The 27,214-nt window shown below is 54.0% G+C and overlaps 2 protein-coding genes across 4 annotated transcripts; both read right to left on the reverse strand.

The window, feature by feature from the left end:
* Nucleotides 1–6,275: 6,275 nt before the first annotated feature.
* UBOX5 (U-box domain containing 5) lies at nucleotides 6,276–27,082 on the reverse strand. 2 transcript variants are annotated; one of them, XM_065662117.1, is made up of 5 exons: nucleotides 27,011–27,082; nucleotides 15,550–15,646; nucleotides 13,046–14,228; nucleotides 9,702–9,863; nucleotides 6,276–7,173 (listed from the first exon to the last, which is right to left on the reverse strand). In XM_065662117.1, the coding sequence occupies exons 2-5, from the start codon at nucleotides 15,601–15,603 to the stop codon at nucleotides 6,962–6,964; spliced, it is 1,611 nt and encodes a 536-aa protein (XP_065518189.1). In that variant the 5' UTR covers nucleotides 15,604–15,646; nucleotides 27,011–27,082; the 3' UTR covers nucleotides 6,276–6,961. The 2 variants fall into 2 exon arrangements, with proteins under 2 accessions (XP_065518189.1, XP_065518194.1); XM_065662122.1 differs by lacking the exon at nucleotides 27,011–27,082 and adding an exon at nucleotides 16,250–19,570.
* FASTKD5 (FAST kinase domains 5) lies at nucleotides 19,676–27,137 on the reverse strand. Of its 2 annotated transcripts, none has more exons than XM_065662104.1 (2): nucleotides 27,089–27,137; nucleotides 19,676–22,334 (listed from the first exon to the last, which is right to left on the reverse strand). In XM_065662104.1, exon 2 carries the CDS (start codon nucleotides 22,294–22,296, stop codon nucleotides 19,891–19,893), a length of 2,406 nt encoding a protein of 801 aa, XP_065518176.1. In that variant the 5' UTR covers nucleotides 22,297–22,334; nucleotides 27,089–27,137; the 3' UTR covers nucleotides 19,676–19,890. The 2 variants fall into 2 exon arrangements, with proteins under 2 accessions (XP_065518176.1, XP_065518167.1); XM_065662095.1 differs by having other exon boundaries at nucleotides 27,011–27,090.
* Nucleotides 27,138–27,214: the final 77 nt, after the last annotated feature.

Below are 27,214 nucleotides of genomic sequence, written 5' to 3' on the forward strand. Positions count from 1 at the left end.
GATTTGGAGGGATGCAGGTTTGGAACATGCTGGATTTGGAGGGATGCAGGTTTGGAAGGTGCTGGGTTGGAAGGGATGCAGGTTTGGAACGTGCTGGGTTGGGAGGGATGCAGGTTTGGAAGATGCTGGGTTGGAAGCGGTGTAGGTTTGGAAGATGCTGCTTTGGGAGGGATGCAGGTTTGGAAGGTGCTGGGTTGGGGATGGGGGGATGCAGGTTTGGGGCCAGATTCTGGTTTTGGGGGGGATGCAGGTTTGGAAGATGCTGGGTAGGGACAGATGTGGGCTTAGAAGATGCTGCTTTGGGAGGGATGCAGGTCTGGAAGAGGCTGGTTTTGGAGAGGTGCAGGTATGGAAGATGCTGGTTTTGGAGGGATGCAGGTCTGGAAGATGCTGGGCAGGGACAGAAGGGTTTAGAAGATGTTGCTTTGGGAGGGGTGCAGGTCTGGAAGATGCTGCCTTGGGGATGAGGGGATGCAGGTTCGAGGCCGGATGCTCATGCAGACGATGCTGGCTCAGAGGGGGGTGTTGTTTTGGAGGGATGCTGCTTTGGGAAGGATGCAGATTTGGGGAGGGGTGTGCTGGGTTTGGAGTGATGCTGGTTTAGGGTGGGATGCTCAATTAGAAGGTGCTGGTTTGGAGGGATGCTGCTTTGAATGACGCTGGTCCAGGAGGGGATGCTGGGGACACCGATGGGCCAGGCCAGGGGATAACTTTGGGGTGCACAAAAGCACTCTCCGACCCGAAGGGGCTCAGCTGCAGCGCTGGACCACACAGCACTGAGGTGCAGAGCAGGATCCTGCCACAGCCTGAGCCCGTAGGGACCCGTCATTGCCACGCATGGCTCATCGGCCTCTTTTCATCCAAGAAAGCAAAGAAACCAGCGGCAGAGGGAGCAAGGAGAAGGAAAAGGCACCTTCGGGGCTGGCACAGACCCTCCTGTGGGCAACCATCAGGTCCTACCTGTGCTGAGACCCAGCACACTCGTGTCACCGATGGAAACGGTACAGGGGAAACAACAGCAACAATTCCCTCCCCTCATCCAGGATGAATATTCCTGCTGGTCCCAAATCCCCCTTCCAGCAACTCCACGAGTGACCTCAGCAGCGTGTAGTTAATATGTAAAGGGGAATCGGGGACTTGATGAGCATCCGCTGCTCTCCCCTGCCCCAAAAAGGCTGGGTCTGGCTGATGGTGATGCAGGAGGGCTCCACTGCGGGTGCTGGGAGGGATGGGGAGGGAGATGGGGGGTGCTGGCAGCTCTGGTCCAGCCTCTGGGCGTTCATCGCACCCTGAACTCATCTTCAGCAGGGATGGAGAATGGAGGAAACATAAAAATCACAGAATCCCAGCATGGTTTGTGCTGGAGGGGACCTTGAAACCCATCCAGCTCCAACCCCTGCCCCGGGCAGGGACCCCTTCCACTGGAGCAGCTTGCTCCAAGCCCCTGTGTCCAACCTGGCCTTGAGCACTGCCAGGGATGGGGCAGCCACAGCTTCTCTGGGCACCCTGTGCCAGCGCCTCAGCACCCTCCCAGGGAAGAGCTTCTGCCTAAGAGCTCAGCTCAGTCTCCCCTCGGGCAGGTTCAAGCCATTCCCCTTGGCCTGGCCCTACAGGCCCTTGTCCCAAGCCCCTCTCCAGCTTTCCTGCAGCCCCTTTAGGCACTGGAGCTGCTCTCAGGTCTCCCCTTCAGGAGCCTTCTCTTGTCCAGGCTGCCCCAGCCCAGCTCTCTCAGCCTGGCTCCAGGGCAGAGCTGCTGCAGCCCTCGCAGCATCACCATGGCCTCCTCTGGCCTCGCTCCAGCAGCTCCACGTCCCTCCTGTGCTGCTGCCCCAGAGCTGGATCAGGGCTGCAGGGGGGGGGGGGGGGGGCTCCCCAGAGCACAGCTGGAAACAGACCCTTACCCCGCTGTGCCTCAGTTTTCTCCTGGGTGCTGAAGCGATGCTCTGGGGTTCATCCCCCTCCAATGTCCCTCTCCGATGCCTGGCACGGAGCTCACTTTGCTGTCCCAAGCATTTCAGTTTTGCCAGCGTGGATTGCAGCGGGACCACGGATTCCTTTGGGATGCTCGAGCAGAGCAGCAGCCCCTCCTATCCTACCCAGGGTACCACTGTCACCTCCTTTGCTTCAGCTGGGGCTGAGCAAGGATGGGTCATTGATGCAGCCTAAAAGGGATGCTGATGAGGGTGGGGAAAAGCCATGCTCCAGCCACCCCAAGTGATTCCCAGTTGCGGCTGCCCCATCCCTGGCAGTGCTCAAGGCCAGGTTGGACACAGGGGCTTGGAGCAAGCTGCTCCAGTGGAAGGGGTCCCTGCCCGTGGCAGGGGTTGGAGCTGGATGGGCTCTAAGGTCCCTTCCAATCCAAACCGTTGTGATTCCATGATTCTCTTTTGCTGGTGGTGGTGGGGGGGGCATCTCCTGCCCTGTGATTATGGAGGGATGAATCCACCTGCGCATGTCAGGGTCCTAATTTTGGGGCACTTCTGGTCTTTTAGATGGATAAAATGAGGCTGATTCCCCCCCAAGGGGGGCTGACTGTAACCACAGCCCCTGATTCATGTCTCTATGGGACCAAGGAGCAGCGAGTTCCTAAACTTGCCCCGTGCCCACCACCGGAGACACTGAATCACCCGCACGGGGCAGCCGTGGGCATCTTTAATGACCAATCTTATCACCAGCAGCCACGTTTCCCCAGCCAAACCCTTCCCTGCGCAGCGGGAGCCGAATCCCATTGGCACTGCAGGACCGAGGAGGATGCAAAAGCCCTCGGCTGGGAAAACTTCTCTTTAGAAGAACCCCAAATGTCAGCTCTAAATTGGGTGTGAGACGCTCCTGCTCCGTCTCTTCATTACTGTATCGTAAAATTACATTAGCCGGGACCGATCTGCATTCAAATGACTCTGTGTCTGGAATGATAACGGGGGAATATGAGATTAAAATGTAATTACGCTCTTTAAAGTCAAGGAAGGTTAATAAAATGTTTATTTCCAAGTTGCAGAGGCTCAGCAGCCACAACGCGGAATCACTTACGGGAATCAAGGGGAGGATGAGGTGGGAAGGGGGAGGCAGGGGGAGGCGATAGAATGTGTAGGAAATGTAAAGAAGGGGTTTAGGGGATGCAAATACGGGGGTCTGTTGGGGTGAGACACGGGATCGGTGATCCCAGAGTGATGGGGTTTAAGCAGCATCCTCGCCGCGCAGTGATGCTCAGTGGTACCCAGGGTGATGCAGGGCCCCCGACCCACACCCAGCTCCGAAGCGATGCTTTGGGGCTGCTGGAAGTTGTGCCCCAAATCCCCCCCCCATCAGCCACAGGGTCCCTGCTCTGTGTCCCCAGCACCGGATTTGCTCCGCCACGTCCCTGCTCTTCCCAGGGCCCCAGAGGAGCCCCCTTCGTTAGCGCTGATGTCCTAACGACATGCGAGGCGGGCGATGCGGGTGCTGCAGCATTCATCGGCGGCGTTAGCTGCCTGCTACCTCCAGCCCTGCTCGCCTGGGCTGATGCAGGAGAGCCCCAAAGGCCTGCCATGGGGCGGGGAGCGGGGCAGCAGCCTCAAATCCATCCCCCAGCTCTTCCGAGACAACAGCAAAGGGGTTGGGAAAGGGCTCAGCCATGGAGCTTCGCTGCTTGTGTCCTTCCCAACTGCTTTTCACAACAGGGAAGCTGTGGCTGCCCCATCCCTGGCAGTGTTGGACACAGGGGCTTGGAGCAAGCTGCTCTAGCGGAAGGTGTCCCTGCCCATGGCAGGGGTTGGAACTGGATGAGGCTTAAGCATCCTTCCAACATAAATCAGTAACGGGAAATAGGGTGTCCATCACTGATCCGCGACGCTCCTGTGCTGTTCCACACACCAAACACCCTCCTGCTACACCTGTAGCTTCAAAGCATCTTTACTGCATAGAAATGACAATGATTTTCCAGTCCTCAAGCAATCACATCCTTGCACATGGTTGGGGCAAACCACAAGTAGATTCTTCCCCATCCTTCATTAACAGCATCCTTCATTAACAAAGCAGGAGCTTTGTGATCTCTGAAGCCTCCACCAAGGTTTGTGGGAGCCAGAACACAGGCAGGACAGAGGGCGGATGCTGCAGTGCTCCACAGACGTCAAAGTGATAAAGTTCAATCGGAATTAACCAGAGGACGTTGGGTACCACATGGAAAACAGGAAGGGTTTCACTGACCTGTGCGTTTGCTGTGGCTGGAAGGGGATGCAGAGAGGAGGAGAAACTTCTGGAACACATTGCTCATGTACTGGGGATAGAAAGCAGCTCCTATCTGGGTGCACTGATGCTCCTCTAATGGGCCTGTCTGCGTGGCATTTAGCACTGTCACCGGTGTCTCACCCAGCCACCATGTACTGGTGGCTGACAGGGGTTAATGGCTTGATGGTGGGGTTGGATCCTGCACCTCCTGCCTGAGCACAGCAGCTTCTTTGCCCCTGTCAGGGCTGAAGATGCTCCTCTGCTTCCACGATGTGACGTGAATTAGCTTTGATGGTGCTCGTTTAAAGCAGCGCAGCGACATCAAGGTCCAAATCCATCCCGCTGGGATGCAGACGTCGCGTCAGGAGGTCGCCGAGCAGCAAGGGATGGATTTGGCCTCCTCAAAGGGCTTGAATGGCAGCAATAGAGGGAATTGCTCAGCTTCAAAGGCGGTTCCCCACCTCCCAAAGGGAGCACAGGCTTGATGCCAGGAACTTGCTGGTCGCATCTGCCCATTCTGCATAAAGGCATTGCCGTGGGTCCTGGCAGAAGATCCCATGGGAAGTTCTGGCTATGTGTGACCCACCACCAAGCCCCCTTCTTGGGGTGCAGACAGAGTCTTTGCTGCCCACAGGGGTTTCAGTGTCCCCTTGTTTCAATGGGAGTGATGAGGAGGACTCGCACCCAGCTGAGGGTACTTGGGCCTTCCCTAAGCAAGGAGAGGTGGGCACAGAGGGAAACGAATCCCTTTGCCCTCCCTGTATCAGTGAGAGGGGACGCATGGGTTGAAACTCACTGCTAAAGGGTCCTACAGAGAAGAGCGCAGAGAAGCTGTGGCTGCCCCATCCCTGGCAGTGCTCAAGGCCAGGTTGGACACAGGGGCTTGGAGCAAGCTGCTCCAGTGGAAGGGGTCCCTGCCCGTGGCAGGGGTTGGAGCTGGAGAAGCTTTAAGGTCCCTTCAACCCAAACCAGGCTGGGATTCTGGGATTCTACAGGGTTAAGGATGAGGAGAAATCGTGGTAGTTGAAGGCTCTGAGAAACCTCTTAAGTGATGAGCCCTCCTCCGAGCTGGTGATGGACCAGAGACGTCTCCCTGCACCTCCATCCCTTCAGCCTCTGCTCCATCAGGCTCTGTGCTCGCTCCCTGTCCCTCCATGGGGAATGAAGGGAACCTCCAGAGATAACTCGCCCTCATCCCCCATCCTCAGCTGCTGCCTACCAGCATGGTACCACAAGAACCATTTGTGCAGGCGGCTGAGCCAGAGGCTTTGGGATTCATTGGATTCTTTGCTCATCCCAGAGAAGCAGGAGATGGGTGAGGACGGGAGCTCCTGCAGCAGTGATCATTCCCCAGAGCTGGAGTGGAGGAGGTGTGAGAGCTGAATCACATCGGGATGCTTCATTGCAAACACACCACAGGAGGAAGAGGATTTGTGCTGCCTCTCAACTGTGGGATCTTTAGGAGAGTTTTTGCCTATTTCCTGGCCATTTCTGCTTTAAAGACAGGGAATTTGCTATTTTTTGCCACAAAGGGATCAGCTGGGTGCCGACACAAAGCTGTGCTCTCATTGCTTGATGGGCCTGCTGTTCCCCATGACCAGAAGCCAGGAACATTATGGGTTGCTCAGCAAGCAGGTCCCTTTTAAAAGCCAATAAAGGTGTTCCATGTAAAGGGGAACTGAGTCAGCTGCAGCCTCTTACCTCAGAGCATCAGCGAGTAGCATCTGCTCCACAGAGACATATTACCCATTAAGTGGTGACAATGGGGGGGTTGTACTGGTGACAGAACCCTCCGCTGTCACCTTACCCTTGGCACATCCAGGATGTGCTGGAGACAGGATGCATCCCAAGTGATTTTCCTTCTGAGGAGCTCTTTGAAGATCAGATCTCCTCAGGTATAGGTATCTCAGCCTCAACCCATGGCGGTCCATGCGGCTGCTGCTATAACCCCACTAGAACCCCCAGATCCTTCGTGTCGAGTTTGCTTTTCCCACCTCGTTTCCTCAGTGCTGTGATGAGATGTCACTCCACGGGCTCACGAAGCTGCACAACGACAAGTCAGAACGAGAACCTGACTTTAAACATAGTTTTATTAAGGCTTAAATGTCTATCAGCCAGACGGAGCTGGTCCAGACACACGACACAAACCGAGGGTGACGTCTGGTGTGATGCGATGGCTTTTCTACAGGAGTTGCTATGAGCAGGATGCGATCGCTGCCACTTACTCACACGTTGCCCTTGGCCTCGCTTCGTGACTTGCTGGACTCCAGGGTGGTTGATGGGCTCCTGCAGCACCGCAGGGAGGAGGGGAGTGAGGCGGGGAAGGGGGGGAAGTCAGGTAGATGCATGTTGTCCATCACGAGGACTTCGCCTGGTCCACGGCCGAACGGCTGCGCGTCAGATATGTAACTGGTTTGAACTCACAGGGAAGCTGAACTCACAGTCCAAAAGGCACCTATGCTAAACCACTGAGCCACTGGGACGGCAGGAAGAGGGTGACAGCTGGAAATCAGTCCTGTATAAATACATATTCCTTGTTAAAGAAGCTATGGCTTTTATTATCCTCGGATCGCTTTGCTCCGGCGCGATGCTCTAAACCCACCCCCCCCACCCCCCTCCCCACTACTCTGTAAGCACAAGAAGACCAAGCTCCTCTTGGGGAGCTCTTCCAAAGGCCTTCGTCCTCCTATGGATCAACACAGACACAGGGAGCAGCTCCTTGTTCTCATCCTCGTGGAAGGCTCTGGCAGCCGAGGGGTCAGAAGTGAACCCTCCTGACGTCGTGTGTGGCAGCCGGCCTCTTACAGCTCCCACAGAGTATCGAGGATGGAGACTTCTGCTTCTCGGCCAAGCACGGGCGACACATGAGGTGGCCACAGGGAAGCTGGTAAACGGGCTCCGTTTTGAAGTAGGAGGAGAAGGTTTTGCCACAGGAAGAGCATCCTTGGGTCTGGCTGCTCCTGCCGTGCTCTGCAAAGGCGACAGGAGAAGGGGTCGGTCAGGGGGGTGACAGCATCATTAGGGTTGGAAAGGAGCTCTGGAGATCGTCCAGCCCAGCCCCATGCCAAGGCAGGGCCACCCACAGCAGGTTACATGGGAATGTGTCCATGGTGGGGTTTGAATGTCTCCAGAGAGGGAGACCCCAAAACCCCCCTGGGCAGCCTGTGCCAGGGCTCTGTCACCCTCAATGTAAAGAAGCTCTTCCTCATGCTGAGACGATGAAACTTGTTGTGCTTTAGTTTATGGCCATTGCTCCTTGTCCTGTCACTGGCAGAGACTGGCAACACCCTCCTGGCACCCCCCTTTAAGACACCGATCTGCATCAATGAGATCCCTTTCAGTCTGCTCCACACTAACCAACCCCAGCTCCTGCAATCTCTCCTCCCAGGAGAGCTGCTCCAAACCCCTGCTCATCCTTGTGGCCTCTGCCAGACCCTGTCCAGTTGCCCCTTGTCTTTCTTGTACCGGGGAGCACACCACTGGATACAGCACTCGAGATGTGGGCTCACCAGGGTCAAGTAAAGGGGGAGGAATCACCTCCCTGCTGCCACACTCCTCCTGCTGCACCCCAGGATGCTTTTGTCCCTCCTGGCTCAAGGGCACACTGCAGCTCATGGTCAACTCATCATCCACCGACACTTCAGGTCCTTCTCAGCTGAGCTGCTCTCTAGGATATCAGCCCCAACCTGTGCTGGTGCTTGGGGGTTCCTCCTCCTCAGGTTGAGCACCCTACACTTGCCCTTGTTGAACCTCATGAGGCTTCTCTGTGCCCAGTTCTCCGGCCTACTGAGGTCCCATTGAAAGGCAGCACTCCAGGTTGCAGCAGCCATTCCCCCAGCTTTGTACCATCAGCAAACATGTGGAGGGTACACTCCATCCCTTCATCCAGGCCACTGATAAAGAGGACCAAGTCCATGCTATGCCTCCCCTTAGATGCCTAATCCTGCCTAGGAGCCAAGGACCCCATGTTCTGCAGTTGTACAGCACAGCTCATGGCTCAGGACCGTGGCCTGTTTTATCACTGCCGTAAGGCAAGGGTACAGTCTCCTTCTGGGGCAGGTTGTGCTCGGAAGGGGCTGAATCACACCAGCACTTGCACCATCAGGCTTTTAATTGAGGCCAGATGACTGCAAAGGGCTTTTCACTTCTCCCGAGGCTAAATCGGCGTCTTCCGCTTTTCCAATGCTCGGATGAAAATCACCTATTCCCGAGTGAAGCGTTTTAGGGATCACTTTGCATTCCTGGCACGCACCATCTATCAAGGGCTACTCAGTCAACTCTTAAACAGCAGCAATTTTAAAGGGGACAGGGAATAAAGCTTAATAGCTTCACGTCACTGTGAAACAGCAAAAGCTACTGAGAGAGAAAGACAGCGCCAGCCCTCTCTCGGGGGCATTTGGTCCCTCTGAACCTCTTCTCTGGTAGATCCTTACACAAGAGAAGAAGAGGAAGAAGCTTCAGTTTGGGCATCAGCCTGTGGCAGGATATAGGGAGGTTCAGCGCTTCCCTGTGCTCCAATGGAATCAGTTTGGGAATGCATACACAGCCGGATTAGCATGTCTAGCTGATAGGATGCAACTCCGAGGACTCAACAACCTGGCCTATATATAGTCAAATCCAGTGGTATACTTGGCACACACTTGGCTGGTTGACCCATGATGTTGCTACCATTACCTGCTCCTGTTAAGGGTCAGCATGCTGAGAGCTATTTGCTAGATTTACACCTCTCCACCTGCATCTCCACACCAGGCTCCTTCCAATCCACATGGCAACTCCCCAGCTTACTCTGTGCAGCTAATAGGGGACACTGGGGTTGGACTTAGATGACCTCTGAAGATCCCTTTCAACCCAAACTAGTCCATGACTCTATGATTGAAGCCACTTAGCCCAAATCAGAGCTCTGGGAGCAGCCAAACCTCGACACAGGGCAAGCTCTCAGTCTGACCTAACCTGGTGCAGGCTGGCCTTAGCACCGTGCCTCAGTGCAATGCATCCAGGATTGCCCTCAGGCAGCACAGACAAGTGATGGTGAGCAAATCACAGCACTCCCGCTGAAGCCTGCCCTGACTGAGGACATGGACACCAGACATCACTTTCTGGGGGCCAACAAGGTCTAACCTGCCTCGATGGGAGAATAAACCATTAAATCTGCTGAGGTGAAAAAGCAGGACCTAGGGACTGTAAAGTAAAGCTTGCTGGGAGGCAACATCATGTTTAATATTGGGTACTTATACAGTAAATGCTCCATCCCTGGCAGTGCTCAAGGCCAGAGCCCTGGGCAACATGGTTTAGCGTAAGGCATCCCTGCCCATGGCAGAGGGTTGGAACTGGATGATTTTAAGGCCCTTTCCAACCCAAACCATTCTATGGTTCTATTTCGGTTTGTGAAGAAGCATCAAAGGATGCTGAGCAGCAGCACAACCCTCGCTGCTAACCCAGCCCCAGCTCTCCTCTCCTCTCCGGCTCCCCAGTGAGACCCAGAGGCACTTGCTGCTTACCGGGGATGGTGCCCACACTCCAGGAACTGCTGCAGCCTCCTTCGCTCTGTGCCTGCTGCTGGCTCTTCATCAGCTTGGCTGTGAATGAGGGCATGGAGCTGAGCGCCGAGGTCAAGGCAGTGTCCAAACTCTCTGAGAGCTTTTGCTCGTGAGAGACCAGATCTGCAAAGAGAATCACAAGCTCAAGAGAAGGATGCGGGGCGGGGGGGAAAGAATGAGCAACAGGAATGCTGCTTTTAGGACTAATGCCTTTGGGACAGCACTCCTATGGGGCCGGGCTGAGAGAGCTGGGCTGGTTCAGCTGGAGAAGAGAAGGCTCCTGAAGGGGAGACCTGAGAGCAGCTCCAGTGCCTAAAGGGGCTGCAGGAAAGCTGGAGAGGGGCTTGGGACAAGGGCCTGTAGGGCCAGGCCAAGGGGAATGGCTTGAACCTGCCCGAGGGGAGACTGAGCTGAGCTCTTAGGCAGAAGCTCTTCCCTGGGAGGGTGCTGAGGCGCTGGCACAGGGTGCCCAGAGAAGCTGTGGCTGCCCCATCCCTGGCAGTGCTCAAGGCCAGGTTGGACACAGGGGCTTGGAGCAAGCTGCTCCAGTGGAAGGGGTCCCTGCCCGTGGCAGGGGTTGGAACTGGAGGAGCTTTAAGGTCCCTTCCAACACAAACCAGGCTGGGATTCTATGCTTTTAGGAGCCCTGCCACTTGCTCTCTTGAGAGGTCTCTTCTCCCTGCCGAGGTGCCAGGATGGGGATGCAGTGCTTCTCCTTTGGGTCCTAAAGATGAAAAGTCCTACAGATCTGTCAGAAATCCATGCTGTGCCCCAGTGCCAACAAACCTTCAGGTGCCAGCTTCTATCTGCAGGTCTGAAAATGGGCAAACCACCAAATAATCCAGATTCTGATCCCTCAGCCTTCCCCACTGAGGGACCCAGCCCAGCGCTCCCAGCCTTGCTTCATGCAGCTAACTGGGAACACTGAAGACATTAATACTAGCTGGGGGGACTGATGGTATCCTGTCTCAGTTCTGAGCCAAGGGATGAAGCCAAAGGCGCAGGGTCAGACCCTTCCCTGCAGTGTTTGTCCTGTGCCCCACCGAAGGCGTTCATTCAGGCTGTGCATTAAGAGGATGCTGTCTGCATCGCTAATCCTGTTACATCCATCTCCCCAGGGAACAGCTTTGAATGAGTGCTGCACATGTGCCACAGCTATCAAGGCTGATGAAACACTGGAGCATGCTCTGAGCAACGTGCTTTTGTTTATGGATGGGTACGGCTCCCTCGGGAGCTCCAGGACCCCACAAGGCATTCCCTGCTCCTATGGGGCTTGGGCACATCCCCAGCGGGAGCTGTTACACATCTCTGCAGGAAAAATAACTGATGAGTGCTCCTAAAGCATGGAACGAGCTCCGGAGTGAGAAATCAGAGCAGAAACGTGCAGTCTGGCTTCTTCCTATTCATTCTGGTGCCATAAACGTCAGTCATTTTCCATCAGGTCTTTAAAGACTTCGTTTAAAATCAAACTGAGCTTCTTCCTATAAACATTTTGGGGAGAAAGGTGAAGGAGGGGACAGGATCCAGCAGGAATGAGGCCACCTTTTGACATGTTACAGACCTCCAGATTGGAGAATGCAAGAAAAGTCACCTTACCTGCCTCGAGAGACAGCCCTTACGTGACAGACAGCCTCACAGACACTTGCTCCCTTCAAGCTCACCTAAATACAAGATTGCTAAAGACATCTTCCTACCTTAGTTCCCATTTAAGTTTCCCTTCTTCCTACAGTGGGGCCATTACCTAAAGCGGTAACTCAGTTTAAGACACCAGAGAGAAGGTTTAAGCGTTGCTGTGAGCAGTAGTTATGCGGATGCAACAGCTGCATTGCCAGCAACTCCAATAGATTTCAGGAATCCCTGCGCCAACAAGGGAGAAAGCAAACATGGCAAAATAGATGCGGATCTGGGGAGAAAGATCTACTGTGGAGTAAGAGGAGCAGCAGCTGCCTGGGAGCCACTCTTCATCGTGGGATGAAGGTTCTGGTCATTAGGGAATAAAGCACAAAGAGCCAACAGATTCTGGGATGAGAGGTGGGAACCCCCTTGGTATTCACCCCACAGATCACCCTGGCTTTCCTGGTTCCTCAGCAGTCCTGCACTTGAATGCTGCTGGACCTACAAGGAGCATCCTACATTCCCAGTGCTCCGTGGATCCATAGGTCTGTGCTGCCATAACGCTGCCTCGCCTGCCTGGTCTGAAGCTGTGGCATGGCTGGGGATGAGTGGAAGCACTCAGCTTTCCAGGGAATTTCTCTGGGAGACGCAGGTCTGGAGTGGTTTTCTGCCTCTGGGAGCTTATGCCCAGAGCTGCTGTTACCGTATTGTTGAGAAAAACAAGGATAAAAGGAAACCAGGACCCATTTCCTTTCCCTGGAGACACAAGTCGCATCCCTGGTCTAATGTCTCTAATGGTTTTCTGCTTTAACTACAAGCCCTCTGCAAGCCTCTCCCAGCCTGGGCTGCCTCCTCCCTGCTTTGAAGGAGCAATTCCCTTGCTGCTGTTAGTTCCAAGCCCCTGCACTGCTGCACTAAGGACAGGGTAGACTGGAGGCAGCACAGCCACATGCTCCCCAATGTCAGCCTCTGCCACAGGAGGAGCAGCCCTGTGAGAAGGGAAGGAGCCAGCACATCCCTGGGGACACGATCTGTGCAGGGACACTGAGCGTGCAGGGAAGCAGCTGCACCAAGAGTACGGCCAGGGAAATCCATGGGCAGGATTAGTGCCTCATTCCTGCTTTCCTCCCCACCTCACTCCTCAGGAGAAGCCCCACACCACTCAGGACACCCTGTGCCATCACTGCCGCATCACCAGACACCTCTTTTCCTGCTGCGGATACCTTCTTGCTGATGCAAGAACGCACTGATGGGTAAGGTAATAAATCACCCATGATAAAGAGACTTTAAACCAGCACACTGTGAGAAAAACGTTGTCTCCACATAGACAGTGGCTTGAAAGCAAGGAGGAGAAAGGAAATACAAACCAAAAGGGGAACAAGGTGACCTGAGCAAACACGAGGGCTGGGAAGCAGATTGCACAGGTAACACAATGAGAACAACAAGCCTAGAGATGAGAAAAGGTGAAAGAGAATGGGAGCAAACAGCATCCAGCATGGCAGGTTGTGCTGAGGAGAGGTGAATGAGATGATGACCTGACTCCCATGGCATCTATCAGCAGCAAAACACAACGGCCTTAAAGCTTTGTAGAGGTGGGATGGGACTCTGTAGTGGAGCCTCTTGACTTGAAAACCTGGCCCCAGGCTCTCAAGGCATTCAAGGAACACAAGGGACGTGGGGAGCCCTGGTACCTGTGGAACAGTCCATGTGGATCAAATGTGAGTCATTGTCAGGTTTCATTTTTTTAGCACTGTTCTCTGAGGTAGACGTGACAAGTAAGTTTGTAGAGGAAAAATAAGGTGGCTGCACAGAGCTCTGATCCATGCAGTCCATTTTCCTCTTCAGAGAAGACATTGTTATGGAAGAAGGGACGAGCATTTCTGAGGCATGAGCCCTCCCCAGCAGGTTGGTGCCAGGAATACTGTGCTGCAAGAGGAAATGGTCTATCCTAGCCTTGAGGGTAGGGTGAGGTAGGGGCTGTGAGTGCTGGCTGAAGGCCACCCCAGTGAAAGGATCACTGGGGACCCTGCCCCAGGACGCTTCGCTCCGGTTGCACTTCTCCAAGGTGGTCTGGTCGATCACCTTCCCTGAGGGCAGGAGCATGGGGAAGGTCATGATCTCCAGAGTGATGGGGTCCAGGAATTCCTCAGGGATGTCTTGGACAACATCCACCAGCTTGCGGAGGGTCTGCTGCTCGCTGTCATTGGCACTGAAGGGCACGCAGTCGCTCTCCATTGGTGTCCAGAGCTCTGGCTTGAGGTGACCAACCTCCTGGGTGAAGAACTGGGAGGCCACCTGAAAGACACCCTCGATCACCTCCTGTGGGCAGGATTTGGCAGGCTGTCCCCACACCTCCAGCCTCTTAATGCAAGGCAGGCCGCCTCCAGCCACATGGGTGATGCAGATTCTTAAGTGCGACACATTGCTCAGCGAGGAGGGCCCTTTGTTCCAGAGGTCTTGAGATGCAGAGCCGGGGTAGGACAAGACATTTTCCACCTGATGGAAGGGAGGCCTTGGCTTGAAGCCTCTATGGCCAAATGTCACTTTGCTTTGATTTTTTAAGACAGCTTTGCCCACCAGTGTGAAAGTGTCTTTGTCTGACAGGGGCTGACTGGCCAGACCTGAGAACTGACCCTCAGGGCTCTGCCAAGAGGTTTTATTGTATGAGGTAGAGGTGTAAACTTCGAGCCCAGAGAAGGTTTGGTATCCCCCGGATGAGACGTCGATATTGATCCTGCAGATCTCAATGTTGAAGGGAAAAGAGATGGTGACGTGGACCGGAGGTTTGATGAAGTATTCACTGCGGAAGCCCCGGTTTCTCCTGGCCAGGTCTTCCGAGATGAGATTCTCCACTTCGTAACCATCAGCAGAAATCTGTGTTTCAGGAGAAAACCGCATTTAATTCGGAGCCAGAAACTCAAACTCATTCACAAGCACTGATGGAGAGTCTCAGGACGACATCAACTGGGAACCATGGCTGAGGTTTCACGTGCCGGGAGAGCACACAGGAGATCCCTGCTGCTGAGGCTGAGCAGACCCATTCCCACCCTCCTCCGTATGGTCCCATCCACTCTTCTCTGCACCCTCTGCTACCTGGCCAGCCATTTGCAGAGCTGATTTAACAGCTAAAAGAGTGTGAAAGTGTGGTTAGTGTGTGTTTTTGGATGGGTCAGTGAACCACATCAAGTGGGAGAGTGTGGCTGGGAGCAGAGCATGTGTGTGTGGTGAGAAGGGAGTCTCCTGTCCTTCAGCACTGGTGAAACATTATGTCAGCTTATCCATGTGGAAAGAGACCTCTTCAGGTGGCAGGCTCCTCAAATCATGGAATCCCAGCCTGGTTTGTATAGGAAAGGAGCTTAAAGCTCCTCCAGTTCCAACCCCTGCCACGGGCAGGGACACCTTCCACTAGACCAGCTTGCTCCAAGCCCCATCCAACCACAGAAACCTCCGGAGGTCAGATAGCTGACAGCCTTCTCCAGCTCTGGGATCAACCCTACCTGTCCTTATAGACCTCAAAGCAGTCTTCCAGTCCCTAAAGAGGCTCCAGGAAACCTGGACAGGGGCTTTGGCCAAGGACCTGTACGGACAGGCCAAGGGGAATGGCTTGAACCTGCCCGAGGGGAGACTGAGCTGAGCTCTTAGGCAGAAGCTCTTCCCTGTGAGGGTGCTGAGGCGCTGGCACAGGGTGCCCAGAGAAGCTGTGGCTGCCCCATCCCTGGCAGTGCTCAAGGCCAGGGTGGACACAGGGGCTTGGAACAACCTTGTTGAGGATGACAGGAGACTGCTGAGCTTGGAAGAGAAAGCTCTGAGCAAACCCACCCAGATCACAGCCCTCCCACCTCGCTGCAAAACCATTTTAAGTGACAAAGATGCTCCTGGCTTTGCAGACTAAAATGCCTGCACTTTACCTGCAGCTGCCCTCAATGCTTCCGCTGGCAGTGGACATCTGCAGCCTCCCATGTTAAAATCCCCCCCTGGACCAGCCAGACCACACACAACGAGGGGAGTTTGCTGTGAGCTGCTTTTGCTTTGTTTTCCCAGGAAACCCTGGCACGGGCAGCCAGAAATCAGTCTGCCAGAAACACCAATTATAACAGATGAGCAGCAAACAGATCCCCTGAGCCCCAACCAGTCCAACACACCGCTTATACCCGATCCCTCCAGCTGCCTAAACCCCCTCACATCGCTACTTTACCTTGTTGCAGTGAATCCTTGGCTTGAACTGTGGGAGACAGACGTTTATTACCATCTTGGCAGCTGGAGAGAGCTCAGTTTGTGAGCATCAGATTCAGCTTGTAAAAAACAGAAAAGAAAGAAAAAGCAAGTGAACATCAGTGAAAGGACCTTGTTTTGGAGCCTGTGTGAATTACAGGCTTGGTAGATCATAGAATCATAGAACAGTTTGGGTTGGAAAGGACCTCAAGATCATCCAGTTCCAACCCCCCTGCCATGGGCAGGGACACCTCACACTAAACCATCCCACCCAAGGCTCTGTCCTTGAACACTGCCAGGGATGGAGCACTCACAACCTCCCTGGGCAACCCATTCCAGTGCCTCACCACCCTCACAGTAAAGAATTTCCTCCTTATATCCAGTCTAAACTTCCCCTGTTTCAGTTTGAACCCGTTACCCCTTGTCCTGTCCCTACAGTCCCTGACGAAGAGTCCCTCCCCAGCATCCCTACAGGCCCCCTTCAGATACTGGAAGGCTGCTATGGGGTCTCCATGCAGCCTTCTCTTCTAAAAAGCAGCTCAGATCTGAGTCTAGGAGGTGAAGCCAACATAAACCCAAATGACTGTGGTTGAGATAGGATGGAGAGAAAAAGCTGTATCAGTTTGTGAACCCCTGGAGAAACACCAGAGAGAAAATGGCTGTTTTAACTAAAATCGTCTTACCTACGGATGGACCAGCAATTAGATGTGAAAGCTTATCAAAGAGGCAGCAGGTTTGGTAGATGAAGCATCAGAGTGTGGCTGCCCCATCCCTGGCAGTGCTCAAGGCCAGGCTGGACACAGGGGCTTGGAGCAAGCTGCTCCAGTGGAAGGGGTCCCTGCCCGTGGCAGGGCTTGGAGCTGGAGGAGCTTTAAGGTCCCTTCCAACCCAAACCACTCTGGGATTCTATGATTCTATCACATGAGGTTGTCAAAGGAATCACTGTGAGCTCTTGGCAGCCTCAGCTGGAACGGGAGGACATGGGCTGCGATCCAACCAGGGCATTCATCGCTGGCCTCCATTCCCACTGGGTGGCCTTGAACTCCCCATTTCATCCCTGTGCCTGGCCCTCCCTGTGTGCCACATCTACCTGTGCCTTCAGTCTGAGGCAGGACCTGACTGTGCCCTTGGACAACACCCAGCAGAAGCTGGGATGGGACCTCTTGGGATGAGGGTAACACCAGTCAGCAATACCACACTGCTGCAAAGAGAAATGGTTCTTAAGGGCTTCAGGAGCCTTAGAAATAAGCTAAGATTAAACCCAAATATTAGTAATTGGTATTTAATAGCTCCAAGGGAGCATCTAATAGCTCAGAGGGAGATGATCTATATTCTGCACACTGACCCAGCTGATTCTTCTAACAGTGTTCATTAAAGAAACTCAAGTGAATGCACCTTCTCCTGCATTGAAAAGAATGTGACTCGAATCAGTTATATCACATCCCTCCTAAGAATGAAATTACCCATAAGAGTTTTAACCTTACAGTAACCTCAGTTTGAATATCCCATTGCCTTGGGCAACCTTGCAAATCAGGAACCTGCTGCTTCCTTCAAGCACAAGCAGCCTTTTAACAGGTTTCAGCTGAAGCTGTTAGTTCAGCCAAAATGAAATGAGCCCTTTGGGGGCACGGTGGTCCATTGGAATACAGTGTTAGGAGCTCACTTTGCCTGCCTGCAAAGCACAGGGTTGCAACCTGGGTCTGAATGAGAAATGTGGGATCTGAGGTACAAACCCCACAGGAAGCCAGGCCTGCAGAGAGCACAGCTTGAAGGTGACAATGCCAATGCTTCACCGAAGCAGGTATGAACCTAGAAAGAGCTGCAGCAAACCAGACAGCACCCCTTCTAGCCCAGTATTTGGTCTGAGAGGCACCAGGAGCAATGCCTGCTCCTCAACCGGGAACACAGGAACAGGACAAGCACGAACCAATGCTCCTCTAACAGCACTTCCTTGGCTTTCTGAGCCTGAGAGGCTTCCAGTGAGGAGCTGTTCAAACAGGCTTTTAAACTGGCCTCACTTTTGGCATGCCCATCCTGTGGGAGGAAGGTTGCTGGTTTAACTGCAGGCTGGGTGACAGAACTACTCTTTTTGGTTCCTTCTGAACCTGTTGCCTGGTAAATGAGCTTGGCTTTCAGCACTGCTATTATGAAAAATGGCAAACCAACTCTTTGTTCCCTTCCTTGCAATGATGCAGGATTTGCCTTCTGTTCTAGTTTCAACTCCCATCTCCTTCCTGGCCTGAAGTCTTCTCCATTCCAATCTGACCAGATCAGTGCATTCACCTTCAGAAAGTCTTGGTGGCGACACCTTCCCTTCACCTTTGCATCCTGCAAGCTCCTTGCTTTAAGAACTCACTCCTCAGGAGCCTTTGCCTATTGAGATCCTGCCTGTAGCAGATGCCAGACTCTCCTGTGCACCTTCTGGTTGTGCAACCTCCTCTTCCATAGCTCTGCCTCATGACAGACAAATCACAGACGGGTGCAAGCCACTCTTCAGGACACTCACATCTTCTTCCAAGCCTAAGCTGTTCCTGAGGTCTCATCCTAAATCTTCATCCTTTTCTACCAGGTTTTGTGGCAATTGGCTCTGGTTAATTAAAACCATCTTATTCTCTCACTAAATGTGCTGTCTTTCAATTCAGATATGCTGTCTTTCAATTCAGTATGTATGTACGCATATATATAGGTATCTTTTACAGGATTTTGCCCTGTTTGTGACCCAGACACCCTTAACTCAAGCTAATTTTCCAGCTTCAACATCTCAGTAAGAAAAGACACCGTGCTGCATGTCCAAGCCACTGCCCCTCCTTCTGACAGGCTCTGCTACACTCCTGCTTCACAACCCAACTCGGTCACCGAGTTACTTTTCCCCATGGCTGTGTTTTGTTTTCCTATGAAAACATAACTCAGAAGACAGTGGGGATGGAGGAGCAGATGAAATGAGAAACTGGCATGAAATAAGGACTAAGAATCCGTGTGAAGAGAGGAAGTGAGAGCTGGCCGGACACACTGTGATAGGACAGTAAAGGGGCTGGCTGAGGATCAAGAATGAGCAGGGACAGGCAAAGGGAGGTGGGAGGAATGGGTCAGAGGAGAAGCCAGGATGAGATGGGGACAGTGAGCCCAGGACCCCATTACTAAAGCCACTGCTGGTCGAAACAAACTCAAGGATCATGGAGAACTCAGATTCTGAAGTGCCATCAGGACGTCACACAAGTGTCCATCTCCCTTGAGTCTGCGCCTGACCTATGGTGAACAGGCATCTTTCGACTGACGCAGCGGGATCATACAAGCCCAGACTGGTTTGGGTCAGAAGGGGCCTTAAAGCTCATCCACTTCCAACCCCCTGCCACTTACTGACACCTCTCTTCCCCGTCCTCCACCTCCATACATCTTGAAACACCACACTACAAACCAGCCAGAACAGTCTGAGTGCCTTTGCAGTGGGAATGGGAGTTTCACATGCAGCTCCATGTGAAATCATCCCTTCAGCTCTGGCCAGGTGCAGAGCCTGCCCTGTGCACCTCAGGAAACGTCCCCCCTCTCGGAGAGAACCATCACCTGGAAGCAGCAACTCCATCCTCAGACCAGAGAGCAGAGATCAGACACCTGAGCAAGAAAACCACAGTGAGCCATGGGAAGGAGGGCGAAACCAGCAGCCTCCAGAGCAGATGCTTCACACAGCCAGAGTTCGCACTGTGGTTTCTCACTGACACAGAGCAGGGGAGTCACCTCGAGGTGGCTCTGTCAGCCCCATTTGGTAGCAGACATTACCAATAGGGTCAACCAGATGCAAATCCTCTCTGCCAGACACTACTGAGAGTTTCAGCTGAGCACGAAATTAACGTCTCAGCGTCCCAGCATCCCGAAATCTCAGCCCCGGTTTCCATCGCACCACCCAGCTTTCACACACAAGGAGCAGCTCACACTGCATGCCCATCAACCCCAGCTCGATGGTGATGGAAACAGCACGGAAACACTGCTTCTGGAACCCAGGCCAGCTTCATGACTAAAAATCATCGACTACCACTGTTCTGCTTTCAGAGAGGCACCAAATCCATCCACTTCCATTTAGGGCGGGGAACAAAGAGTAATCACAGAGAAAAATGCACAGGCCAGGAGTTTTTATTTGTCACAGAAGCACTTTGAGGATCTATGTACAAAAGGAGAGCCACACGGCTCAGCAGAGCAGAACTGCCTAACACAGCAAGAGCTGAGCGCACAGAGCGCCTGCCAGACACTAAACCAACACCCCGAGACCATTCAAACCAGTAACCGCGGAGCAAGATGCACTGGGGAGGCTGTGTGCAAGCTCCCCGCCAGCCTAAGGAGCCCTGCTCAGCAGTGCTGGGTTGAACACTTTGTATTGGAGGTAGCTCAGTTTCTCCAGCCGCGTGCGTTTGAGCAGGGGAAACCATTCCCAGAAGGGAAGCTCAACCACCACGTACCCCAGCTGCTGCAGCTGCCGCCGCTTCAGGCCGTGCAGCCCCAACAGGCGCTTGGAGCAGTAGCAGTAGTGGTTTCTGTTGGACACCTGAATAGCCAGCTTCACCCCTTGAGGATGCCTGTTCAGCCTAAGGGATGGGGGGGCTTCAAGGCAGGCATCTGCAAGAGATCCATCTGAAAGCATAGCTTGATCCCACCCTGAGCCTGGGGTCCATCCTTGGTCCCCTCGCTCCTGCCTGGCAGTCCCGGCTTCATTATCCACTTCCATGGGCGCTTGGTTGTTAGATCTCCCTTTTATAAGCTGAGACATTAAGTCATCCGTTAAACTAACTCCAACCTCTTTTAGTTTAACTCTAACAGGCTCTTCTAAGTTGAAAGGGATGGGACGTCCATCCATGGCCAAATGGACCTCCAGATCACTGGATCTCGTGTGAGGCAGGATCATGTGGCTCTTCACATACTCGCGGCCACCCAACATGCTCTCGAGAAGGGATGTGGCTTCCACAATCTCAGGCCTGACGTAGATTTCTTGCTCTGCAAAAGTCAAAACCATCTCGGTGATCTCTCGGGAAAGATGAGGTGGAAGGCGGCTGCCTTGGTAGCTCGGGCACTCGATTTCAACACTCTTACTAAGGGTGAATAGGTCCTTCTGGAGCTCGTATTTACTACTTCTTGTTCTCTGGATAAACTCATCCCTCAAAGCATAGTCTATGAGCTCCTCTGGGAAGCGTTTGACAAATGCCAGGCCAAGCAAACCTGTAAGGAGATGCTCCGGAAACTTGGCAAACTCATGGAGTTTTCTATGCATCTGCTCTATGAGGCTGGAGTAAAACTCTTCCTCGTTCGGAGGTTCATAGTCCAGGCATCCAAAGGACCACAAGAACTTGGCAGCATCTTTGCTTCGGCAGTAAGCCACCTTAGATGGCAATGACAGGGCCACAGCAGACATAATGCCTTCATCAAAGAAGTGTAGGGATGAACAGGTAAGACTGATGTGCATGATGCCCTGGATGTTTACTGTAGGAATCCGAGCAGGAATAACCTTCCCAAGTTCCTTCAAGAGGGGCAAGTGGTCCATGCGAGTGTAGCGGAGTAGCTTCAGCACGTTCACCAAAGCATAAGTGCTCATGTCTTCCATCTGCAGCGACACTCTGTCTGCAATTCTTCTCATGACATGGTCAGAGATACCACTGAGGGACTTAAAGAGCCCCAAGCAGACAGCACCCACCTCCTCCAAGGTGAAGGAATCCAAGTGCTTCAGAATCATGCTCTCCACCTTCTGCATCAAGTCCGCGGGTGACCTCCGGCCTTCGCCTATGATATAAAGGAGCTGGACAAAGTGGGGCAAAGTGAGGTCTTTCCAGTGCATGTTGGCATAGCTGAACAGAATGCTGAGGTAGGAAGGCACACTCCGCTCCAGGCAGCGCCAGCAGTCAGCCACCAGCAGCACCTGGTCCAGGTTCATGTCCCACACTCGCCGGCAGAACTCATTCTCACATGCATTCAGCAGAGGATGGGTTGCTGGCACAACCAGACGGACACAAGCCTTCAGAACATGGATGAGATCTGAAGTGCTGAACAGGCCCATGCTTTTGACAGCACAGTGACACAATTTGTTAAACCTGGGGTCGGACACCAACGCCGGGTGCTGTTCCACTGGCAAACGACTCAGCTTGACAAAGTGATCTGTGATAGCTCCTGGGCTCTGGTTGCCCTTGGAGGTGGCCACACTGCGTAGAATGGAGTCACCTTCTTCTAAAGGAAGGGTCTCTACTGGCTCAGACTTGTCATAGCTGAGAGATCTGTACTCAGGCCTCCCCTTCTGAAACACACGGGGGTCCTCCTTGGAGTCGTGCAGCTCTGACTTCTCCTTTTCTGCTTTCTCCTTGGTTTGTGCTGCAGAGAGGCCCGCTGAGATGGTCTGCTCGAGGAGGGGTTTGGACCTGGGCTTTCTGATGGGTGGCTGAGCTTGAGAAGAGGTGGAACCAACCTGTGTGGTGCCAAGGCTGGTGAAAGCATCACCACTGCTCCTAGCAGCATGCTGCTGGGAGGCAGCTCTGCTTCGGGCATAGGCAGCTGGATTGTACAGAACTCTGTAGTCCAGTGGATTCAGCAACTGGATTGTGGCTGTGGATTCAGTTCTGGTGGTGGCTGCTTCTGGGGTCTCTTCCTTTTCCTCCTCACTTTTGCTGCTCCCACTCTTGGCCTTGCACTTGGATGTAGTTGAGAATGTGGTCACCCTGCTGAGCCTTGGAAATCTTCGGCATATTAGCACTGTAGCCATGGATCACAACTTACTGGGCTCAGAATTGCTTCCAGGTACTGAAAAAAGGGCAGACGAAGAATGAGTGGCTTCCACCTAACACGAAGCACTTTTAATCTTAGCCTTTATGCTACCAAAAAGGGAAGTGACGCCAGTGTTTCCCTGAGCCATGGTAGATGTTGCCCTGCAAAGCTGTAAGGTAGCAGCTATCAATCATCATGACATGCAAAGGCACTTCAAGACAAGCACCCAAGTGACTTGATATACCCAAAGATGGGACACACAGCAACTACTGCTCAGCAACTACAAGTAACCTGGCAGAGACTATGGGAGATGAGACAAAAATCACTCCTTTCTCATTTTTAAGAGACCCAAACTGCTTTTCTTTCATTCTAAACAATGAAAATGTATTTGTGCAGTGGACCTGAAGCTTCAGCTGATTGATGAGAAGCTCCCCATGACCCAGCTTCAGTGAGCACTTGAGCCCAGACCCACCCCCTCTGTGTGCTGGGTGCACCCCCAGAGCACGAGCAGCAGCTCAGGGAGGGGATCCTGCCCCTCTGCTGTGATGGGGAGAGCCCCCCTGCAGCCCTGATCCAGCTCTGGGGCAGCAGCACAAGAGGGATGTGGAGCTGCTGGAGCGAGGCCAGAGGAGGCCATGGAGATGCTGCGAGGGCTGGAGCAGCTCTGCTCTGGAGCCAGGCTGAGAGAGCTGGGCTGGGGCAGCCTGGACAAGAGAAGGCTCCTGAAGGGGAGACCTGAGAGCAGCTCCAGTGCCTAAAGGGGCTGCAGGAAAGCTGGAGAGGGGCTTGGGACAAGGGCCTGTAGGGACAGGCCAAGGGGAATGGCTTGAACCTGCCCAAGGGGAGACTGGGATGAGCTCTTAGGCAGAAGCTCTTCCCTGTGAGGGTGCTGAGGCGCTGGCACAGGGTGCCCAGAGAAGCTGTGGCTGCCCCATCCCTGGCAGTGCTCAAGGCCAGGTTGGACACAGGGGCTTGGAGCAAGCTGCTCCAGTGGAAGGGGTCCCTGCCCATGGCAGGGGTTGGAGCCGGATGAGCTTTGAGGTCCCTTCACCCCAAACCATTCAATGGTTCTATGAGATGTTACATCCTGAGCTGAGAACCAGAGAGAACAGAGCTTTACACTCGGATTTGGGAGCATTTCCCATAGTTTTAGAGTATAAAGGCTTAAAACGTGCCAGGTGCCTTCCTAACTCCTGCCTAAATCAGCTACAGCAGAGGGTGAGGATGAGAAACGTGTCAGGAGTGAAGCTGTGTGCTGCCAGCCTGCAGTAGCTGCCAAATGAGCCTGTTTACGATGATTCAGATACTGATGAAAACAGAAGCACCAGGTCAGTGCTCTGTTCAGAGCCCATCCTGAGCCCACCCCATGGGGCCAACCCCAAAGATGCATTTACACCAGGCGTTTGCAACTGCTTCAAAACCACTCGTGCTTTAAGTACCACAGGGAGCTGAGCGATGGGGAAAACCAAAGCCTGGCAGAGATGCTGCAATACACATTAGCTTCTGTGCTACCCGCATGGGGGAATTAAATCCTTCCTGGGCATCCCTCTGAGCTCTGCTGATGCACGCAGCTTTCAATAAGGGCTGGATCAGGATGTCAAATCAGTGCAAGGAAACTCAGTTTTGCAGCAGCAAAATGGATGCCTTGGGGGAAGAAGACTGAGGGTGAACACTGTGGCTTTGGGGTATGAGTAGGAGAGGGCTGTGATGGGATCCCATGTGCTCTGGCTGAATACAAACTGTTTTTTTTTGAGTACAAGAATCTCCCCACCTCCCATGATCCATTATATGCTCTATTCCTGCATCACAACAGGAAAACACCAGCTGCTTTCAAGGAAGGGTGAGATGGGGAAGGGAGGGAGGATGGGGAGAGTGGAAGTGATGGCTTTTGCTCCCCTCTTGGTGCCTGCTGTGGGGTGCTGCCTGCTGTGGAGATGGTTCCATGGCTGTATCATGCACCCTGAACTCTCCCACAGCAGCAAAAGCAGTAACTATCACCAGGCAGGAAGACATCTCTGATCCATCCAGGCACAAGCTGCCTGCTGCTCTCTGCAGGCTGTTTTCTCACCAGGCAGCTTTACCTCTGCCTTTTGGAGCTAAGCTCCTGTCTGAGGACAGGATCTCAGCACCCAGCTGGCTTGGGAGCCCTCCCCATCTGCTCCAGTGCAAAGTCAAGTGGCTCAACCCCTCTGGGATCCCCTGTGTCGACTCACACTGTGGCAGACGAGACCTCGCATCCTCTGCTCCATGAACAGAGCTTGGGGCAGCAAAAGGCAGCCGGGGGGCGAGGGGAAGCTGCTGGAGCTGTGACCCTCTCAGGAGAGGTGAAAAAAGCAACCTGGGTGGAGAACAGGAGGTTCTGGGGGGGGCAGAAAGATGAAATGAAGACTTCTGGAGACAGCCACTGACTGTCTTGTGAACAGAGGGAAGAACTTGGACAGTACAACCAGAGCCAAGCATTGTGATGCTGTGGCACAGCCCAAGCCTTGCAAAGCCAGCAGCAGCAGCAAGCAGGAGCTGGATTTCAAAGCTCTGGCTGTGCTGTCCAGCCTGACCTGGCCACAAGTGACAGATCTGTCTTTGGCTGGAGACAGGCAGCATGGAGGGGGCAAGGCTCAGATCAGCAGATCTGGGGGAACGAAACCCCATCCCCTCCAACATCATCTCCCAGCACCTCACACAGGTCCTGGAGGACACTGAGGGGCTGCTTCAAGCTGCAATAATGACCTTGGACAAGAGGAGGTTCATCTGCCCAAGGCTTTCCAAAAGACTTTCCTCTCTGACTCTGTTTTCCATGTCTCCTACCTACGTTTCCATTAGAGACAAGCAAGAACTCCTCAGGCCATTTAATGAAACCAATACCTATTTGCTGCTGAAGGTGATCCTGCCGATGAAATGCAGCATTCTGCTGTCACCAGAAACACTCCCCTTGGTGACAACAGACCCACTTCAAAGTCCTGGTGTTCACACACCAAAGGTGAATGTCGTGCGCTGCTAATACCATCCATGTTGTTCTGTGTTAAGCTGTGACACATTTGGGAAGGTATTCCCAAAGTAAAAGAAGAGAATTATTCCTCTTCCTTACTCCTAATCCAGCAAAATAAGGGAACAGGGGAGTGAGCTTGGCACGGGTCAAGATACGTCAAAAGCACCTCTGAGAGAAACAGGTCCAAGTGGCCTTTTGCCCAGGACTTTCACCCACTCCCAGCCTCAGTGATCTTTGAAGTTTCTACAGCATCCCTCTTCCAACCCAACCTACGCCTCCCCTCAACTTCCCTCTCTTCCTGTTATCCTGAGTAATCAGCCTGCCTTCCTCCTCCTTCCTTCTTGTTCAACCACAGCCAAACTCCTTCCCACCTCTGGGCAAGTCTCTGCAGAGATTTCGCCTCCAGTGACTCCAAAAAACCACTCAGGGGGTTGGAGCTGGGCCCTGCAGCTGCAGCTGCACTTTGTGGAGGTCCTCTGCGATGGAAACATCTTTGTGTCAGTGGCTGGGTCACATTTACAGCCCAGCTCTAGGCCAAGAACACGAGTGCACGGTTCAGTGTTAGCTGGATGCAAGGAGCGGTGCAGAGGAGCTGTGGCTGCCCCATCCCTGGCAGTGCTCAAGGCCAGGTTGGACACAGGGGCTTGGAGCAAGCTGCTCCAGTGGAAGGGGTCCCTGCCCGTGGCAGGGGTTGGAGCTGGATGAGCTTTAAGGTCCCTTCCGACACAAACCAGGCTGGGTTTCTGTGACAACAACATTCCTGGAAGGATGCTGCCCACCCGAGTATGAGCTCTCTGAAGGGGGATGCAGCTGCACCCTGACTTAGCGTCCCCTTGTGCTTTGGGTCCCTCTGAAACTCTGAACTCCCCCTGAAACCCACACAAGACCCACACTAGGAGCGCCCCCAGCCCTGCTTCCCCCTGCCCAGCACCACTGCTGGTACCCGAGCACCGGCACCTCCTGGTACCACCGAGAAGCTCCGGATGCCAGCAGTCAGGGCCGTGTTGGGAGCAAACCAGCTCATTCCAGCCAAAAGCCCTCAGTTAACACCCGCCCGGGGCTGCAGAGGAGAACAGGAGAGAAGGAGCTTCCCCCCCCACCGAACAGACTCCAACGTCAGAGTGAACAAACGTCACTCTTTGTCTGCGGGTGCTGCTTTATCCCGGTTTCAGCCCCTGCCGGGGCTGGAAGGCTCCGGGAACAGGGAAAGCCCGGCCAGCACCGGGACAGCGCGGCGGCTCCTCACACCCACGGCCGCTCCGACACACGGCATGTGTGACACGAGCACCTAACACACACGCATGCACACACAAACACACGTGTAACGCGCACGTATGAGACACGCTTACAACACACACCCGTTGCACGCACGCACACGTGTGTAGCACACGTGTGTAGCACACGTGTGTAGCACACGTGTGTAACACACGTGTAACACACGTGTAACACAGGCGCACGTGACCCGCGCACGTCGCACACACGTGTAACGCGCACGGAGCGCTGCAGGCCCTATTGCGGCGGGTCCCGGTGTGCGGGGCGGGGGGGGGGGGATCCGCACTTGCGCCGTTCCCCTCTCCCCGTGAGGGGGCAGCGAAGGGGACAGGGACGGGAAAAAGAAGGGAAACGACGGGGAAAGGGACGGGGAAAGGGAAGGGGAAAGGAGGGGAGGGGCAGGGGCAGGGGCAGGGGCAGGGGCAGGGGCAGCGGCCGCGCCGCTCGCACTCACCGGGGCCCACCTCCGGCCCTGCCGCCCGCCAGCCCCTCCGCCCGGCCACCCCCGGCGCCTCCCGGTACTTCCGGTCACCTGATGTGACGCACTGCCGCTCGTACGGCAGCCGAGCGGGACCGTGCGCGGCGGCGGAGCCCGCAGGTGGCAGCAGTGAGCCATATGCGAGCCGTTAACGGGCGGGGGGGGGTCACGTGACACGTG

Source organism: Lathamus discolor, chromosome 1 (genome assembly GCF_037157495.1).
Source record: "Lathamus discolor isolate bLatDis1 chromosome 1, bLatDis1.hap1, whole genome shotgun sequence".
NCBI lineage: Eukaryota > Metazoa > Chordata > Aves > Psittaciformes > Psittacidae > Lathamus > Lathamus discolor.

Bases quoted from the DNA above. Each gene is read 5' to 3' on its own strand.
- UBOX5 (XM_065662117.1), bottom strand. From the start codon at position 15,603: ATGGTAATAAACGTCTGTCTCCCACAGTTCAAGCCAAGGATTCACTGC. The intron at 14,229-15,549 runs GTAAAGTAGCGA...CCTGAAACACAG, and splicing joins CAAGGATTCACTGCAACAAG to ATTTCTGCTGATGGTTACGA. The intron at 7,174-9,701 runs GTAAGCAGCAAG...TCGCCTTTGCAG, and splicing joins GAGTGTGGGCACCATCCCCG to AGCACGGCAGGAGCAGCCAG.
- FASTKD5 (XM_065662104.1), bottom strand. From the start codon at position 22,296: ATGGCTACAGTGCTAATATGCCGAAGATTTCCAAGGCTCAGCAGGGTG.